Here is a 20,554-nt window from a genome sequence, read left to right as displayed (position 1 = left end):
GAAATTCATAATAGTTATTGCGAAATCGGCAAATGAATATCGTGAAATTCATAATAGTTATTGCGAAATCGGCAAATGAAAATGATGCAAAAACCAACATTCAAATATACCCGCCCTTTTCAGTGCCGTGACGTCAGTGGAAGGTCAGCTTGCCAGTCGGGCGAGCAGTCTAAAAAATAGAATATGCCAATCACTCGTTCAGTGCTGGAGCGCGGGTCCTGGAGCGAGCTTCCAAAGCATTCATTTGACACCATGAAACTGCTTCGAATCAGTTGGGAACAAATTCTACAGTCCAAAGAGTGAACCCCTACACTTCCACTGACGTCACTTTTTCGCTGTTGCCAGTAGAGACTTTCAGTTTGAAAAACACGGTGAGGACCAAAATTGTAAATTCAATAACTTCGTGAAAAAAAATTATTTTGACCCAATATTTGGGATACTATTTTGGCGATGTTGTTTGGCGAGTTTAGAAAAATTTCAAGCAAATCGGGGACCATGAAGAAATCGGCGGAGTACCCCTTTAACGCCTTGCGTTGCGAACGAACACGAACGAAACGACCGCTTGGCGCTTCGTTGCTACGGTAACTCGTCGTTCCAACCGGTTGCATTCGTTCGTAAGCGTAGCGGTCGCTTAGAACGCAACTGTGTGAACGAGCCTTCAGGCGCCCGTTTCCGGCTTGAGCGGCGTCGGCGTCGGCGGCACCGCGCGGTGCATTATGGCACGTTTCCCATCATGACGTCACGAGGGTCACCGCGCGTTGCATTATGTGTAAATTCTCCGCTAATTTTAGCGGAGCAACTTCGCCGCTATTTTCCGCTAAATTTAGCGGGGAGATTTAATTATAATGCAACGCGCGGTGACCCTCGTGAGATCACACGTGACGTCACGTGTGACGTTATCACGGGAAACGTCCCATAAGGCACCGCGCGATTACTCCAACGGCGACGGCGACGCCGACGCCGCTCAAGCCGGAAACGGGCGCCTAACCGCTCATTCACACTGGAAGCGCATCCGCGTTCGCAACCGCTTTACGAACGCGGATCCGCTTCCAGTGTGAATGAGCGGTAAGAGCTGCGCTCTAAAAGATATAGCATGATACAAAACAAAGGAGAGGCAACTGCCAAAGTAGGCTAAAGTTACAGCTCAAGCCGGGAGACGCCTTCAGGTGCCCCATGCAGAGCAAAAAATGGGGAAAAAGCTGTGTACCACAAACTGGTTTGGTGTCAAGGCACGTCATGATCGAGCCACCCTGAGACAAGCCGTAGCTTAGCTTTGTTCGCATAAACTTTTTTGTTTTGTTTTTCTTTCGTCCGACCGTGCTCAGGATAACTTTCTGTGGCTGCACACTCAAAACTAGGGTGTAAGATAGACAGGTGGGGAAACGGCCCATAGAAGTCTACCGCAGCGCCGTGACCGGATTGTGTACTCGTCTGCTTGCGGGTAACCCCAATTTGCGACAGATGGCGCTGCGGCGAGAGGAAAAAAACCGTAATCGGATTTGCGTAAAACTTTATAAAAAAGTGCGCAAAAAAAAAAAAAAAAAAAAAAAAAAAAACGAGAGCACGACAGTTTTCTATTAAAAATCCACGAGAAACCATCTCCGTCAGTTTAGCCGGTCGCAACTGGTCGCCCACCCGAAATGAGAGTTCGCGGTGCTCCACATAGATGGCGCCACAGAAAGAGAGAAAACCAAGGGGGACACAATCCGGTCACTCATTTGGCTCTCGTTTCCCCACCTGTCTATCTTACACCCTGGTCAAAACTATGGGCGCACAGGTGCTCGAGAGTCTTGAGCGCCTATCAAAGCTGTGCACACGCACTCTTAATTCGCTTCTCTTGAAATGCCACAAAGTTGTTCATGAGTCTATTGTGTTCTATTCAATTCTCGACAATAAAGCACGACAAAACCTTCAACCACGTTTTGCACCTGAGCGTCAAGACAGCAAAGTTAGAACGCGTATCCGCGCACGTTACAATATCAACACTTGATTGAGGTCAGACTACAACTTTTCTCAAAAGTCGTTGAGAACACTTCGGCGAAATATAAAATATTAAAAATGTATATAAATAATTTATTTACAGACAACGAATGCGTTTTAGAGCGTCTCGTAGCTTTAAAGTATCGTACGAGTACAGCCATTTTTGAATAAATGTATTAAGGGCATAACCATTTACCGACGCCTGCGGAGAGGCAGGACGATATTGTCATAGAACGTTCAAAAGATTGTGAAGGTGACTTTTGTATTTAAAAAGAAACGTTATTATCAATGCTTCCAGATGACAGAAAACCAAGGAGGACCAGAAATCTGTCGAAGCGACGGTAAAAAAAAAAAAAGGAAGGTGTCCCATGCATCTCGAGGAAAGCTTTCCCGGACCTGCAATCAAAAAACAGGTGAAATAAAAGAAAAATTAAAAATTGAAAGACGTTTACAAATCTTTGTAATGCGAAATTAGAGCAAAACTCTTGAGATATTTTGATTTTCCGATATATTTCCTCCTCTCCTCCTCCCACTCCCTTCCTCCACTCCTCGTCCCACAATTTCATTTAGTTGAAAATTGACGCCACGTGACCTCAACACATTTCAGTTTCTTCGCTAAATTTAGAGGGGAAAATGAGGTCACATGACTTCTTGTCACGTCCCCGATGAACAAATTCAGTTTCTCCGCAAGACTTAAAGGGAAAGCCGACGTCAAATGACCTCAACACCAATTCAATTTCCCTCTATATTTAGTGGAGAAACTGAATTGATGTTGAGGTCATGTGACGTCAGTTGGGCCGCTAAATTTAGCGGTGAAACTGAATGCGCGGTGTTGCATTATGGGACGTCACAGACCTACACACCGATTTAGTTTCTTCGGTCAACTTAGCGGGTAATTTAATCGGTGTATACTGTATAGGTCTGTGACGTCCCATGATGCAACGTGCGCAGTTACGCCGACGGCGACGGCGACGCCGCTATACGCGGAAACGGGCGCCTAAGAGCTGCGCTCTAAAATGACTGAAGTATCTCCAACGTTTCTTGAAAACAATTTTTAACCATTGAAAAAACTGTATTTTAATTTTTTTTCCTAAGAAAATGAAATGTAATGTAAAAGCAAATGCTTTAACAAGCATTTTATGCTTGTAAAAAAAAAAGAAAAAAATTAAACACATTTTTTCTTAATTTGCAGAATCTACAATAGACGCTATTGGCGGGGCGATCGAACTATAAAGAAAGCTCTGTGCTGCAACTTCTTTTTCCTTCTTTCTTTTTTTCGGAGAGCTTGGTGTTTAGCACGAGACCCGTGGACTCAATCAAGCGCGGGGCTGACACAAGTGCTGTGTCAGCGTTCGACTCGGGCTCTATGTTCAGTCGGTGCTTCGCTGATTGAACAGGAGCCCCGGATGAACGCTGACAACACACACAACGTTCGGCTTCGTCAGCCGAAAGCCGCGTCAGAAACATAAAACAGATAACTAATTTTAGTTGTTGACATCGTGGGTGTAGTTCTCAACTTTGTTGCAAAAAGCACGACGCCTGGATCTCCTGCTCCACGACTTAAATGGTTCTACGGCTGTTGTTTCCAATGAAAATAAAGAAACGTCATTTGTAACTGCGCATTGTATTAAAATGCTGTTCCGTCGGAAAAAAACAAAACAAACAACGAAGACACGGATGAAGAACAGAAACGACACTGTATACTTTTCAACACTGTCTGCTTTTAGCTTCGATGTAGGCTGCGACATACTAGCTTGGATGTAATTCGCGGCAACGGTGCACTGCGCACCCACACACCCGCTGTCATTCGCGATGTGTGGTTGCTAATGGCAGAAAGCATAATAGAAACATTCACATTGAGACACCGGTAACCCCGGGAGACTGGCACGTGTTCTGTCGTAACGGTATCCTGTTTTTTTGTTTTTTTTTTAATTTTAAAGCGGCAGTGCAACGATACTGAGTATGGATGTTTCTCATTTTACGCGAGCTTACTGGCACTAATGGGATCCAAGTATATTCGCACGCAACGCCATTGACCACGAAACTTGTTTTTCTTTGCGCACTTTGAAGGATAAAAGCGGTCGTTTTCTCTTAATCTCTCCATCGGAATACTTGATGACGAAGTTGTGGGCATTGCATCGTTAGCATTGTCGACAATGCGACCCCCAGGATTTCGGCATCAAACTTTCTGATCCTCGCGGTGCTAATATTTAAATGTGGTTTATACAGTAGATCTGAGCGCTAGGCGATCATTCGATTTGTGCTCGTGACAATCAATGCCGCAACATGCGGGAATATCCGAATCTTAACAATATGTGGAACTAAGCACGTGCCCTGTGTTTTGCCAACCCCAGCGCACAGTTAAGGTAAGCATTGGCCGCGAGCATATAATGAGCTCCAGATCACGTGCCCTCTTCTTCTGGCTGCGAGTTGAGGGGTAAATGTTGCTCTCTTTTCTCGATTCTTTTTCTTTCTACGGCTGCTACTCCGTGGAGAAGAAAAATTAATGCGTGTTTTGTAGGCTAAGAATGTCAAGGAATAATTCAAAGCGTACTGAAAGTACAAAAATTGCTGCATCTCCCCTTTAGTAATGCACACTATATAGATCTGATACACCAATTACACACAAAAATATAACCGGCACACCTGCGCGTATTATTACTTTATTCCTGACGTCTTCAGCGCAACAACACAGAACTGATCGCGTGAGAGACACGGGTCATGGTAAACATACTGCTGACCTTTCGAGGAGAGGCGATTAGAGGGTCTCGTTAACGTCTAGAAAAATAATGTTTGTACCCGTAAGTTGCATTTTCGCTTGTTTTCATGCCCTTCCTTTTATACTTCTCGTCACACTTCACGAATTGAATATTACTATAGCCGTTGACGATATGAGAACCGTAGGAATGTATATCAGTTGGCCCGCCACTAGCTGAAGCTTCCTATTGGCGACTTGCGCGATCGAAAGCGTCGCTGTGGTCGGCCTTCCGCGATTGGCTGAATGCTGACTATGACGTCAGCAAATGATTTCTTATCGACAGAAATAAGAGGAATGGAAGAACTTGAATTTCGACGGTGTTGGTAGTGTTGCTTTAAGAGCGCAATGATTTCAAGCTTCCACCATGCTCCTTACAAACACCATCGAACTTGTTGTTCGCAAGGTAATGACGTCACGAAAGGTGACCATAGGAGGGCGCCACTAAAACATCTTGCCGCTAATAGCTTCGATAATACTTCGGCGTCTCGAAAGGCTCGAGCGTGCACGCGCAGCACGGCCAAAGGCAACGAGCGCCTGCTGGAAGCTGGATTCCGAATGAGACGCCCTGTCACTCTCATCCTGCAAGGTACCCTAGCGGAGATTGGCTATGTACGCCACAGTCAGGCGAAATGCTCACGCCGTTAAAGTTGAAGTCACTTCCGTCGGAAGATGTCCATCGCGGGCAACTGAGAGTCGACGCCGGCAGCACTGATTTGTTCACTCGACCGGTCATCCACTGGGAGAAATTCCAGACCATCAGTTTCGTGGCTTCAGAGACGCTCAATTATAAAGGGAGCCTGCTTTTATTTGCTATTACGTGCAGTGCTATTACGTGTGATGTATTAAAAAAAAAGGAGGGCACAATTTGCGCCCTTGGCCTTGACAGACAGTGAGGTAGAATTTTTAGATGAAGGAAGATCGCTCGGTGGAATCGTGGAACCGATGGCACCCAATTCTGTGGTGGGTTGGCGCCATTGCATCATGATTAGAAAGTCGTGTGTCCTTTAATGTTTTTTCTCCTCGGTTTATCTGCAGAAGAAGCTCTCAGATGTTAGTCAGCGCTTGTATCATCCACTTCTTCCCTCCGTCCGTGTAACATTTGCGTTGTTTCAACGTGAACCCATGGCAACTAGCCCAGTTATCCTGTGTCTTAAACATTTAATGGTTTCGATCATTTCTGGGCTAGACAGGCTAGAAGAACTGTCCACAACAAACACGACTCCCTCCAACTTTTAGCGGACACAGTTTTGCACCCCAGAAGAGCGCATGCAAAGCAGATCCTTTAGGCGTGGGTCTTTGCGTGGGTTTTACATAAACAACTCTTTTGAACATTTTTTTTTTTGTTACGTGTAGCAGGACAGATTTGCCGTAGCAAACCTGAAGTTTACTCTGGGTCAATTAGCCCCAAAAATTATGTATATCGTCATCGGTGAACAATGTCGTCATCTGGGCATGTCGTAACGGATGGCTTTTTCTAAACTGAACGAAAGGCACATATATAGCAACCACAGTGTTCTCTATGCGGAGAAGCCTGACAGGTAAGGGACTGCACACCGTCAAAAGAGAAGGGCATAATATATGGTAAGCAAAATGAATAAATTAATGGATGTATGCCGCTAAGCCCCGTTAATCGGGTAGCAGTTTCGGCCACCTATAGCAGGTGTTTTAATCAAGAACACAAATTTAATTGCTATCACAGTTTACTCGTGCAGACGGTCCTGACCTTACCTCTTCTCAGTCTCTCTGTTTTTGTTTTCTTTTTGTTTGTTTTTTAGTGTAGACGTCATATAAAACTATTTTCACAAAAAAATGCACTATTAGTGCAACGTTCGTAACCAATTGCAGTTAGTAGCGTGCGTGCGTTCTTTCTGCATCCGGATAAGCTATGTCCGATCTCTAGTACTTGTTACTTTACATGTAACTTAGACGTCTAAACCACCAAACTGTTTGCTTAGTTTTATGGAAGAGATACTGTTATACAAGATTCGCATCTATGATATGAAAAAACACTGGTTTGGAGACACTTTAAACAATTCTTGTAATTCCCGTAATTACGACAGATATAGACCGTTCCATTAGGGTCATAGCAGAGAGGGTAAAAAGAGAAAAAAATGCCCTCCCCCTATCGCCCGCATGTTGTCTGCTCCGCCGAGTGGGCAGTATCTAGCATTCGGCTGGCGTACAAACTCTGTTTTTAAATCGCGTCATTTTGGGAATTTCAAGAGCAGAGGCGCACATTTTGATATTCCAGTTATCGTGTATTACTATTCTAGATAAAAAAGACAAACAGAGTTCAATTTCGCTGTTATCTGCGTGCAAATAAAAAAAAAAGTTAGGGAAAACTGTGTCAGACTGGCCGGTCTCTCCGGCGAAAAGTGAATCCGGTGGCTGTACCTTTTTTACTATACAAAGTTCGTACTGGAGTAGGCCTTTAGCGACTATGAGTGGAACTCTGAAATAATAAATAGAAACGTGCTCTCCTGCCGCAATACACGCAGTAGTTGAGGGTAGTACTGCCGGCTGACTCAACTGCTATTTAATTAACGAAAAAAAAATATGTCAGTTGATCATTTACCGAAGTAGAACAACAGAGAGCTCTAGGCTTATTTTGGAGTAGCCACAACTATTCTAAGAACGCGAACCACTTCACAACGGCAGCCACGAGCGAGAGTTCGATGTTCCGTACAGCCCGCCGATACAGCCCAAAGATGGAGAATGGCAACCTCCCGTTTTGTCGTCTGCTAGCGGAGTCGGGTGCGTGCCCTCTCTCTCGTTTTACCCCGCCGAACCCGCTTGCCGCCCAGAGAGCGCTAAATGGAATGGTCTATACTGGGTGTTCTCGTTTCACTATTAACTGAGTTCGATCCGCTTTTCTGGCATGCAAATAAGTCGTTTTTTTTTTTAATTTTTTAATTGCCACCGCTAGGTTTACATATCTTTCAGGCGTGATGCTTCTGCTACTAAATAACTTTCTATTGAACAATTATTTGTTACACTACGTATTATGCACGTCAAACAAAATTCGTAAAAATAGGCCAATGAACGAGGGGTACTGAATCTTTTCATACGGTGTGTTTAGGTGGTGCATTTACCGTACTGAAAAAAATTATAAGTGCGGGCTTCTAAAATTCAAACCAAAAACATTCTGTTATTGCACAAACAGGAAAATTAGAAAAAAAAAAAAAGGAAATCTGATTAAGGTTGCCATTTACAGATCGTACCACAAGCGCTCGAATCTTCTCGATCCGCTTTCGGGTGCTCATTTTAAAAAAGTTTTCAAGCTTTTGTTTCACGCGATGCTATGTGTGAGTATAAGCGACAAGGAGACTTTTTTTTTTTCTTTTTTTTCCTGTGCACACAAATTCAAGATTCTTTTTCTTTGTTTTTTTTTTATCGTTTTTCGTGATTTATTTTGGGACTTAACACTCATTGAATTTGAGTATAACAACCTTCTGTGAAAGGTTTCATTGAACTTCGTTCATTGGCTTAATTAGACGAACCTTTTTACGGTCGAATATCGACGAAACACACCTTTCAAACTCATTCACACATTTGGTTATTGTTAGACTTTTATTTATTCTCAAGTTTTTTATACAAAAAAGTACCTGGAAACATGGTAGTCATTTTGTTTGAGCCAAGGCATGTTTACAATGTTGGCATGACCCAAAATAATGAAGTATAGGCGTTAAACCCAAATAACACAGATATGAAGACCGGTGAAACTTCCTTAGTGCAAGGTTCGGCTGTACGGAGGTTCAGATAGCTCGAACTTTCAAGTGGACATGTAATTTGATAAGAAATTGCGGTTCATAAGCTCTCAGATAGAGACATGTGGATTCACTCACAGTAGTCGCCGCGGAATATGTCGAAGTTCTCGTCTTTCCCGAGGGCTTTGAGAAGACTCCTCCTTCTCCGTCCCACCTCTGAGAGGGGAGAAGAAAGAACACGAGTTTCCGTCTCACTCGCGCCGTAGAATATGACTTCCCAGTTGTTGAACAGAACAGCGCACACAAAGACAAGGACAGAGAAAAGGAACATGCAGGACACACAAGCGCTGTTCCTTTTCTCTGTCCTTGTCTTTGTGTGCGCTGTTCTGTTCATCATGTCATCATACCAACTCGCCCAACTTACTACACTTCCCAGTTGTTGTTGTTTTTTCTCGAGCATTTCAAGTAGTATATTTGAAAACGTCAAGCAGCGGATTCTGTGAAATTTACACTACGCGCAATAACAAATAATCGTCAATCTTTTTTCTTTTTTTTTAATTGAGTGGTTGTCGTTAATGTATTAGTGTGTTGAGAAGTCCTCGTATAGAGCACTAAGTTAACAACTGAAACTTAAAGACCACGAACATAGTTCAGAAGTAAAATAATAAAAAAAAAAGTGCCGATCTTGTGTTCGTGCTAACAGTGTTGCGCAGTATACAATGTTCTCAAAACTTAAATTTGAAACTGTTAAACCAGCAAAGGCGTCTGATACACTCCAACAAATCAACGACAAAAAAAAAAGATCGTAGACCACGTGAGGAGGTGTCCAACTAAAATATGACATGGACTGAGAATTGAACGATCCGCATAAAGAAACCATCGGGAGTCATCGAGGCGGCTAAAACCTATTTACTTCCCAAAGTCACAAAGGCTACAGAAAAGTTTAGGGCGTGGGAGTGATAATTCATTTAGATCGACTCACAATCTCCCAAAATACACGCGAAATTTCGGCGATCCGGTATACCTATGCAGCAATCACTTTTCATCAGATTGTTGGCCTTTCGGCTGTGATTTGTGTATCTACAAACTCAGGCTGTGTAGACTAGTGCACGTTACGCACGCAGCCGCCGGAGGTGATTTGTTTGGTTTCATGCAACCATTTATTTTATTTTTTTGCTAGCACAGGCTTCGTTATAGCAGAAGCAAAGCAATGAGGAGCGCAAGTTCGTCTGCTTCCTTGGCAGGGGTTGTGGTGACGTCAGCGTGCCTATCTCTGATTGGTTCTGATTGAATGATAGTGAGTAGACCTCAAAACAAGCTGCCTTGAGGTTTACCCACTATCCTTCATTTAGAACCAATCAGAGCTCGATGTTCTGGCGTCACCACAGCTCCTGCATAAAAAGCAGACGACTTTGTGCTCCGTGTTAAGTGAACATTTGCGCGCAAATAAAAAAACTTAGTTCACAATTTATCATTCAGCTAACGTGTGACGTTGGAGCTTTCACATCCCTCCTACGCCGCTGGCTCAGCGTTCCGGTATTATTTTAGCGTTCTGTAACGTGCGAAAAACCATCCAAGATATTAACTTTTTCTTCTTTTCGGGCAGATTCAACATTTTAAAATTGCGCGACCGACACAATTACACGCATGCAAACCTCTCACACACATTTCTTCCTCACCGTTTTCCGCAACTGGAATGAGGGCGTTGAAGAGAATTCTTCCGTGGACTGTGGAATTAGATAGAGGGGTAGCTAGAGGTCGCAAAGAGAAGTGATGAGAAAAAAGTCAACGCTTTATCTAGTAGAACACTGGCATGAGATGATTATGTCTTGAACATAGAGCGCGTGGTATGTGAATGACACACTTCGTTTCACTGCAGGCCCGCGATCACTGCCCACGCTGGATCTCATGGTGCCAATCAAGCAGCGAAAAAAAGTGCATCGTCACGGCACTCGATGCCTTTTCGAGTCTGCTCTATCCCCGACTGAGCCAATCACGTACAGCGCCGCGATCGTATCAGCTTTTTTTTTTTTTTTATTTGTGCGTGATAAGGGTTGAGTCGCGGCGATTGAAAACCCCCCAAGACAACGAGCAAAGCGCCGAAGTACGTTTCGCGCTGCTCGGTGATCGGCTCCGTCGGGTCGTGACTTTGGCTGCGGTCGTATACTTAAAGTGAAACGGAGTACCATTCTAAAAAAAGCCCGTGCGTCTACTTTCCCGCACAGCACTCGGAGAGCCAATCACGGCAACTCACGGAGTCAGCTCAGCGAATGACGATGCCGAAACATATGTTTAGACCAAAAAACGCCGTCTCAGTTGTGACGTTAAGCAATGCAAACGTGACGTTTCGCATTGCTTAATGTCACAACTCAGATTGCGTTTTTTTTTCTTTTTCTTTTTTTTGTCTAAACATATATTTCGGCATCGTCATTCGCTGAGCTTCCTCCGTGAGGTGCGGTGATTGGTTCTCCGAGTGTTGTGCATGAAAGTAGAGGCACAGACTTTTTTTAGAGGGCATACACGCTGAGCACTGACGTATAAGCAAGCTGCAATGCTGTTTTGTTTTGCGTTATCTAGCGACTGAAGCAAGAAACATTGGGTATGCCTGGGAGTGGCGGCTGCTTCGAATGTGAGTTATTACTTTGGTGGCACCGATTATCCTAGCGTCTGAAGCGAGAAATACTGGGTAGGCCAGAAAGACGTGATCGCATAACACGCCAGTATACGGCTGAAGCTACGACCTTGTCGGGCCAATCGAAACGTGGCTACGTATCACCGTAGTGCGCTTTTACTGCGAAGAAGGCTCTTCGCTGCGTCACGCTCCAATATGTGTGCGTTGCGCTCGCATACGTACACTCCAAAAAAGCCACTGCGTCTACTTTCCCGCATAACAGTCGGAGAGCCAATTACCGCAACTTACAGAGGCAGCTCAGCGAATGACGATGCCGAAACATACGTTTCGTCCAAAAAACGCAGTTTGAGTTGTGACGTTAAGCAATGCACGCGAGACATTTTGCTTAATGTCACAACTCAGGCTGCGTTTTTTGGTCTAAGCATACACCCTAAGAAATGCCTGCGCGTCTACTTACCCGCAAAACACTCGAAGAGCCAATCTCTGCGATCTACGAAATCAGCTCAGCGAATTATGAGGCGGAACATCTGTTTAGACCTCAAAATAAAGTCTGCGCTGTGGCATTACGCAATGCAAGCATGACGTTTTGCATTGCGTATGCCACAGCGCCTTTAACGAGGCGGTTTATACAACGCGCGTCCCTGGTTTCGAGACTGTACGTCAGTGTTGCCCGTCTACGCTGGGCTGTGGGTTTTCTTTTTGTTTCGTAAATGGACTTTGGCAGCCTGCATAGGCGCGATTCCGGACGTTTTGCGTCGGCGCAATTCCGAACGTTTTGTCTTTTCTCTTTTTCTGCCGAATATAATTTCTCGAGGCCTTTAAGAAAGCATTGTATCATCTTTTGGACATAAACGAATAAAGTTCGTGCGCGACAAAACGAATGCAAGTGGAATGTTTGTTTTATTTTACGCAGATTTTTCTCGCCGCCAAAGGCTCACCCGTGTCAATCTACAAAGATCTTAACTGTCGAAAATAGTTTCCCACACACAATAGCCGAAAGGCATTGGTATTCGCCTCTCACAGCACGAAATTCAACGAGTCTCACAATCGAACAACACACCGTACGTACTCCACGGTGCCTCGTTATCTGAACACGGTTTATTTGAGAAATATCTCAAATAACACACCATATGTAGACGGAATTCGGACTTGTTTTATAGGGCGCGGTATAAAAGAGCTTGTTCTTCGCAGCGCACAAAAGCAAAGGAACGGACGTGTGTTTTGTCTCGTACCCCATCCGTCGTCGCAAACCGTTGGACAATACTTTTTTTTCTTTTCTTTTTTTTTCGAATGCCGAGCATGTTTCGAGTACACTGCTACGAGCCACGCTGTGAAAAATAACACAAGAAAGGGTAACCAGCTTGAAAAAGTAAAGTAAAAAAAAATCTTTCAAGAAAGGCTGGCGAACTCTGAATGATGCTCAACGCAGGTGGTGAGTCGCGCTGACCAGGTTTTCAGTGCTCAGGCGGGTTGCAGAAATTTATGGCCAATACGGATCGCGAGAGTCGCAGAATGGTGGCGCCCGGAGAGCTCTTTTTGGGAAATGTCTATAGGCGATCCTCACCGAAGCAAATACGGCACAGTCGCCTGAAACTGTCTAGTCGAGTGTGTATTTCATGATGTTGGAGGACGTACAGTCAGTGGAAATATAAGCTGGTCAATACTATACTACTGCACTCGTTTTAACAATCAAGAAAAAAATGTACGCATCGTTTATAAGCGTTGCTTCTGGCGTTTGAAACGTGCACGTTTTGATAAGATATCACGTACATACGTAATCTAACATTTTCCTACATTTATCATAATTCTCAACATAAAGGGGGAAATTAGTAATGCTCCGTGAGGAGCCGGACTTTTTTTTAGATTTTACTAGGGTCCTTGAGGTGAAAACGTCTACAGTCGAAAGGGGCAAAATGCCATATGGGGCGCTTTCAATACGCTAAGATATGAAGCCAACTGTCATATTGCGACCATTGCAATACCATGCCGCCAACACATAAAAGAAGTGCTACAAACTACTAAAGTAACTTCTTTGTGCCTTTTTACTTACATTCGTTGAGGTTGGTTGAAGATTGTTTAAGAGAAGGGTCAGTTGTAGTAGCAGCTGCGAAAGACAACATCAAAAAGGGCAACGAGAACACCTTGAAAATAACTCGTCGATAAAGGCCGCTTCACACGAGGAGGGCTTATGCCAAGTCATGCGCCAGCATCGCTATTACTGACTTTGGAGTATGGAACCATGAATAATGCCAGACAAGACTGTATTTGATGCCGTTACGGCGCCTCGCCCGCTGTTTCTCGGAAAATCCGCCCCTTGCGAGACGGCCACATTCAATGTTATGGCGCCCTGTGCATTCTCGAGGGCGCCCATCAAACCACTCTGCCATCTTGGCTGCCAGGCGGCTACGCAGTTGCTTCGCCTCAGACACGATCACATGGTCGTGTCGCCGCGGGGTCGATTGGGATCTCGAATTCTGCTCCCGACTTGCCGCTTTCTCTCCTAGCCACTGGATGGCGCTGCAGGCGCTCCAGTCCGGGCGAGGAAAAACCTCCTCGCTCATCGATCGATATAGTCGGGGGACCGGGAGGCAAAAGGTACAAAAAAGCACGACGCTACAAAACATTTCATCTAAACTACAACTACCCCACGACATTACACATACATTTACAAACGCCCGTAAAGTCCGAGTTAAACACAAAGAGGGCCCCAGGCCTCGTGTCCCGCGATTACCCTAGATCCGGTCGCACACACTTGCCTGTTCTCGGTGCCTTCCCGGAGTACTAAGAGACTTTTGCCTCTCGGTCCCCCGGCTATATCGATCGACGGGCGAAAAGGTTTTTCGACGCCCGGACTGGGGCGCCTGCAGCACCATCCAGCGGCTAGGAGAGAAAGCGGCACGTCGGGAGCCGAATTCGAGATCCCAATCGACCCCCCGGCGACACGACCATGCGATCGTGTCTGAGGCGAAGCAACTGCATAGCCGCCTCGCGGCCAAGATGGCAGAGTGGTTTGATGGGCGCCCTCGTGAATGCACGGGGCGCCATACTGTATAACAACAAATAGCGTAAGAGGCCCATGAGGCGAAGGGTACGTTATTCACTGCCAATTCCACGCCCGGAATTCCGCTATACTTCGTTTCAATTTATATATAGTGTACCAAAAACGCGCCTGCGACTGGTGTGTTTACCGCTTCCTAAGAAATGGACCCATACGACGTCACGGAAGCGCCATGTCGGAGGCCACGATCTTGGCGGCGGCTTAGTAGCGGTGGTGCATGTGGCAGAGAGCCTAGACTAAAGACCAGGTCCATCCTAAACCATAGTGAATGTTTGAAATTTAATAGCGGACGCCTCCTGTGGAGATTGGTCGCAAGTGCGCATGCGCGGCGTTTTCGCATGGCTAGGAGGAAAGGCTTAGAACTTCGCAGACGATCGACGCTTTCGGCACCTCCTAGCAGCTCGTATGCGCGGCGCAAGTTTGCCTGCTTCTTTTTGCAGGGCTTGTGGTGACGTCCGAGCACTGAGCTCTGATTGGCTCCGATTGAAGGATAGTAGGTAGACCTCGAAGCAAGCTCCCTTGAGGTCTACCCACTGTCCTTCAATCAGAGCCAATCAGAGCTCGGCGTTCTGACGTCACCACAACCTGCGCGAAAGAAGAAGACGAACTTCCGCCCCGCATAGACCTGTAGCTCTCAAGTTTTCAGTAGCGCCCCTGGCGGGCAAAATAGGAGATGTTTTGGTCGCGTTTTCCTTGTGCGTCGGGTTGCACCCTTTGAAATGCTTCATTAGAGCGCGTGCAGAGATGCTGAGAGGCGTTACTGTAGATCGTGCATGATGGGACACTAGAAGGCGTCTTCGCGTCAGCATTAAATGGTCGTGTCTCGCGGACGCTAGCGGAGGCAGCTCTTTTGTGGTCGCGTCTTCTGGACGCTACAAACCCCCTTGGGGTCTGTAGCGTACTGACCTGTGGCGGTCAGTAAAATCTCAAGAAAGGATAACAAAATGCACCGAGTCAGCGTGGGGTACTGCAACATTTTGGTCGCCAGTGACAGCAAACGAACTTTTAAGACTCGGCAATTTGAATTCTCTAATCATCGCGTTGAAATTTAAAGCAAACTTTTTATTCTTTTTTGTTCCTTCAGAAACGGGAAGTCGGGGGGGGGGGGGGGGGGGGGGGTGTCTAAAGTTGGGCTCAAATTGCGATACTTACCTTGAGTAGTGGTCTCAGCATCTCCTGTCAAATAAGAAATTCACGGGGTTAGCTTTAGAACAAGCAAACAATGCAGGCCGCTAATTCTTAGATGTTTAAGGGTCAATCACGAAAATATATATAGTGTATAGAAATTTTGAGCGGTGCACGCCGCTCAAAAAAGTAACGTTTAACGACTTACAGTTATAAGTTTCTCGGGTTTAAAATAGTAATTACTCATTTTTCACCTTCCGTTAGAAATTGCATTCAAATATATCAAGTTATTTTTTAATAACAGATATACTATAAAAATACGATCAGTAGATTATTGAAATAATTTGTTGCTATATCGCGCGTTCCCTGTAATATCAAAAAAAATTATACAAGTCGTGCTAAAACAATTATTTATGAGGACCATTTTCATTTACCGTCGTCCCCAAAATTTTTTTTTTCGTATGCCGGAAATAACATTTCCGGCACACGAAAAAAAGAAAGAAATGCAAGGCAAGACAGTTTGGAACAAGTAAAATAATATAAAAAAGGCAATACAGTCGTCTTTACACGTGAGCTCGTCCCAGTGGTGTTGCGAGAACAAAACGATATGTTCTCGCACACCGGAAGCTCCGCGATTCAAAATGGCGGCGGCCGCGTAGAAAAGGTCGATACCGGGTGTTTCTACCAAGGACTTTCATAAATTCTTTAAGATAGGGAGGGTGAGATAAAATAAACTATTTTCGGGAACAAATCGCCAGCCACGGCGGACGTCGAGTAATTAAAAAAAAAACATACTAAATAGTGAACGAATTACCTAAAACGTTATGATTACTTTCTAGTGAGTAAAAATGAACACGTGGTTTCAATTGGGAACTTGCTGTGCGTCATCGAAAACCCTTAAATCAGTTTAGGACGGCTTCGAAGCGCGTAGGAAGCGCGAGTGAGCGCTAAAGTCACCACTCGTGCAGTCGGCCCAAGGTCGGCGATGCGGGAACGGGAATGACAGCCTTATATCATTCGGGTTTCGCATTGCCGGCCTGTTTTAGTTCGTATTATCCGCGCTAGCCACCAACGCATGAACTCATCGTAGCTACGTGCAAAGTCTCTCACCGGCAATCTTGATTATTACGAAGGCGCCGAGAGCCAGTATAAGTATAAGGATTCCCACGATGACGACTGCGGTGATGAGCATCTTCTTCTGGGCCTCGGCCGCATCTTGGCCTGCCTTCACGGCTGCCCTGCGCGGTGAAGCGTAGCGCTCTTGAACGGCCGGGAACGCCCGGCAAGATAGGCCGGAGAACGGTGCGATGCAACGCAGATTCAGCTATAAATCAACTAATTGTTTGTGAACAAGGCCATTTCCACGCATGCGCAGAAAGCCGTTTTCTAAAGGGCGAAGCCATTGCCTTTTGCTAATGTAAGAAGCGGAATAATGCCACCTAGGAGGCGTGAGCCGGAGCGGTTTCACCTATTTGCACAGGTTGTTAAAAAAAAAACTACAGGGTTTTCTTTTTTTCAAAAATAAACTACGATTCGCCGAATGCGCAATCTCCTACAAAATTCAGCGCTAGCGTTCTGAACCAAATGGAAAAGTTTCAGAACTAACCTGCATCACATTCAAAAGTTATACGCAATTTTCTGAAACTTTCAATGGAAAAAATAAGGCCCGTTTTCGCCCGTTTTTTTTTTTTTTTTCTCGTTTTTTTTTTTTTTTTTTAACTGGCGTTGTGTAGCATTTGAGAGCTCCGTCTGGCTGCCATTTTCCTCTTGAAAATTTCTAAAACTCGCTTTTAACTTTTGAATAAGGACTCTGTTATCTTTGAAACGTTGGCATCTGGGTAAACTCTCTAGTGCTACATTTGGGCCGATAATGGACGACCGGCGATGCGTATACTTTATTTTTGCAGTTATTAAAACCCCGTATCTTTTATATATATATATATATATATCCTGTATTTTAGTTCCGAAGTCTGGTGAGGCTCCCACTGTTCTCAACCGTCGCCTTGTGCGATTATGTCTTACGCATGAAGACAGTGTTTTCCCGTTCAGTCAAGTTCTGTTTCGTCGTCAGCGACAGAAAGAAGCATCGGCTAGCGCTCGATCTTCGACGGTATGACTGGTTATGGTTGTCCGGCACATTCACACGAAGGCAAAACGCACATCCTGCGTTCGGCCAACGAGGTTGAGTTGAAACAAAAATGGTCAACGTGCAGGAGAGGTGCGTATTAATCATGATGTTTAAACCACCAGACTGGGAAGGAAACTTGAATATATATTATAGAGGACACAAAAGAAAGGTGACAAACTTGGCGGTCACCTTTCCTCTGTCTCCTCTAGTATATCCCATTCTCAGGGTTTCAACATCATGAGGTTCAGTTGTCCAAATTAGGGCAATGCATTAATATCTTTCGTCTTTGGTCTCTAAAAAAATAGTGTTTGTATTGTACAACTACATTGATGCGTGTGCCAAAACAACCGACTTTGCTACTTTGTTGCATGTCGCGGTAATCGCGGAACAAAGTGAACATTTAGGCGGAGCCCTAATTAATGGCGCGGTCTGGGAGACGGTCGGCTCGACGGCGTTGTTTGGAAGACGAAAGATATTGCTGACTTAAACGAATACCGCCCAGAATGACCAAAGCCCCGGCACTTGCATTTTTGACGTTATCACTATGAACTATGAACGCAGACACAGATCAAACACGAGTGCTGCGTCAGCGTTTGGCTGGGTCCTGTTGTCCAATCAGTGAGAACACGACTCCTATAGCCGAACTCTGACGCCGTAATCGTGTCCAACATCTGACCTACTGGGGCCTTCTCTAGAGACGCAGGAAATGTGAGCGCTTAGGCTTTCTTATATGGTAGGTGTCGGCTTAAGCTGCCGCGGAAGAGACTGGAGCGCGTGCGGACGTCAGAACTCCGAGCTCTGGTTGGAACGATCAGGGGCTAGACTTAAAGCTACGCGGAGTCAAAGTTCGTCTGCTTCTTGCACATGGGTTGCGATGACGTCAGAACGCCGAGCTTTTATTGGCTAATTGAAACAGAATATAAGTAGACCTCAAGGCATCCAGCATTGAATTCTACCCACTATCTTTCCAATCAAAGCCAATCCGAACTCGGTGTCGTTCTGAAGTCGCCGCAACCCCTGCGCAAGAAGCAGATGACTCGCTCTCCCAATAGCTGCCTTTTTCTCCACTGCACTCGTCGAACGCGTTTGAATGCGAGAGTCAAACACTGGACGTCGACCTTCCGCGTCCAACAGACTCTTTTTGTCCTCCGACGTTTGTTCAAAGGAACCCAGGGATGGCTCATCATCGTCCACGTTTCTTGGCTCGCTACTCGTTCTTGGGCTTTCTTGTCGGCTAAAGCAGCAAATCTCATTCGCTTGGAGACGATAAAAAAAAAAAAAACTGCTCTGAACTGTTGTCTGAAGCCACTACGAAGCTCCCATTTGAACAATAAACGCGGGACCTTGGCGTCCGAAAAGTGTGTACGCGACCTGGATGATTGTAAAATGTACTGACGGTCCTCGCCCCGTCCTGGCCACCATGATGGAGTCCATGGCTTTCCGGAACTGGATCTTGTCGACGGTGCTCCCCGCCACTCCGACGCTCGGCCCTCCGTCGTCCCCTGCAACTTCTTCCCCGGGTTCTTCTTCGCCGCCCACATCCAGCTCGACCTTCTTTTCTGGTTGGGGCACTAACTCGGGTGTAACAGATCCAGATTCGACGTCTGGTGAGCCGCTCATGTCTAAAACAAAGCAATTTTTCTGTAGAAAAAAAAAAGGGTGGGAAGGGAAGCTTGCTGTATAAAAGAGATTTTAGAAACCTTGAAACTATGTACGTGTCTTACTACATGCAAGTATATACGTATTTTAGTATACGCAATTATACATACGATAGGATTTCAAAACTTATCCGCACAAATGTTTCAATACCCAACGCGCACGAACTTTTCAAAACCCAAGTCTGTCATGGACCACTGCGTTGGCAGATCCTCGGCAGATTTTAAAATGACTTGCCACATCCACCACTGTCACTCGTTTATCCGACAGAGTCGCTTCACGCGCACTCTGAACGTTGTCATCAGCTGTGGACGCTGACGGGGGTCCGGCTTTTTCTTCGTTGCTGACACTTGTGCATCCTTCCTTGAACTTCAGCACCCACCCAAACACACGTCTTCGCGACAAAGCACTTTTTTTCATACTGTGCACAAACTATCGGCACCAGACACACCCTCATACCACACAAAATTAATCACGGCACAGTGCTCTGCTTTGGTGCAAATCACAAGTGGGGTAGCTATTGTTTCTAGCACTATCGTCACAACTGAACTGACGTAACACGTTCAAACCTGCGCAGCAGTGACTGGAGAGACAGCGGGCTCGCACGAAATGCTTTGGCACGTGTAACAAAACGCGTGCAATTGCAAGCTTGCCAAAGTTACATTCACACACGTGCTGCATACAATTGCACCATGGCTTTCACTGCATCACATACCCGCCATGGAGGTAATCTTGCTACCGAGTGTAATTTCTGCCGCAAATTATTTCACATTTGAAGCCGCTAAACTACCATACTATAACCTGAACGCTTCTACTCGCTCCGTGTTAGAAAAAAAAATTCCGAGGACACCTAAGCACTTCTTATGAGTTGTGAATGCGAAAGCATGAATGTCGTTCTTCCGATCCTTTAGTTCGTCTGCGGTGTACTGGCGTAGACGGCTTCGCTACTGCCGAGGATGCGGCCGCCGACGGTATAGATGCCTCAGGCGTCGCGATGCTTCTCGGCGGCGAAAAGAGCAGAAGAATCCCCCCCCCCCCTTCCCCTTACCCAGCAATGCCTGACACAAGAGCGACGGCCGAGTGCGCTTTTTCCTGGCGTGCAGGCCGGAGCGCCAGGAGGAGGGCTTCTCTGTGGGGTGGCGTTCCTTGGAACTATTGGGCAGGAGATCGAACTATAGGGGGCGCTCTGACCCGTTTGTTTTCCCCACGCTCGGTGTTTACTCAACACAAGGCCTGTGCACATGCCGACAGGCCTTATGGGCATGGCCATGTCATCTTCTACAATGGAGCGCGGGGCGCAGTTTAATAAAAAAAATACTAACAATCGACGAAGCGACGTTAAGTGCCGGATCTATCCTCAGAGAATGCGAGCTTGACCCACTTCGGCTTTTGTGATGAGCTGGGATCGTGCATGCTGCATTGTTCATGCAGGCCGAGTGGAAACAGAAGAGCCCCTCCTCCCCTTCGCCGGAGAACACGAACTCCAGCCGAACGCTGAAGCCGCGTTCGG

General features: G+C 45.7%; 1 protein-coding gene across 1 annotated transcript; it reads right to left on the bottom strand.

Moving 5' to 3' along the window:
- Positions 1-5,391: 5,391 nt before the first annotated feature.
- Positions 5,392-19,008, bottom strand: LOC120850114. The gene is made up of 5 exons (XM_040222475.2): positions 18,785-19,008; positions 16,371-16,498; positions 15,288-15,311; positions 8,584-8,661; positions 5,392-5,474 (listed from the first exon to the last, which is right to left on the bottom strand). The coding sequence occupies exons 1-5, from the start codon at positions 19,006-19,008 to the stop codon at positions 5,392-5,394; spliced, it is 537 nt and encodes a 178-aa protein (XP_040078409.2).
- Positions 19,009-20,554: the final 1,546 nt, after the last annotated feature.

Source organism: Ixodes scapularis, unplaced genomic scaffold (genome assembly GCF_016920785.2).
Source record: "Ixodes scapularis isolate PalLabHiFi unplaced genomic scaffold, ASM1692078v2 PGA_scaffold1__304_contigs__length_218370807, whole genome shotgun sequence".
Classification (NCBI taxonomy): Eukaryota; Metazoa; Arthropoda; class Arachnida; order Ixodida; family Ixodidae; genus Ixodes; species Ixodes scapularis.
This window is presented reverse-complemented; position numbering and strand designations above follow the sequence as displayed.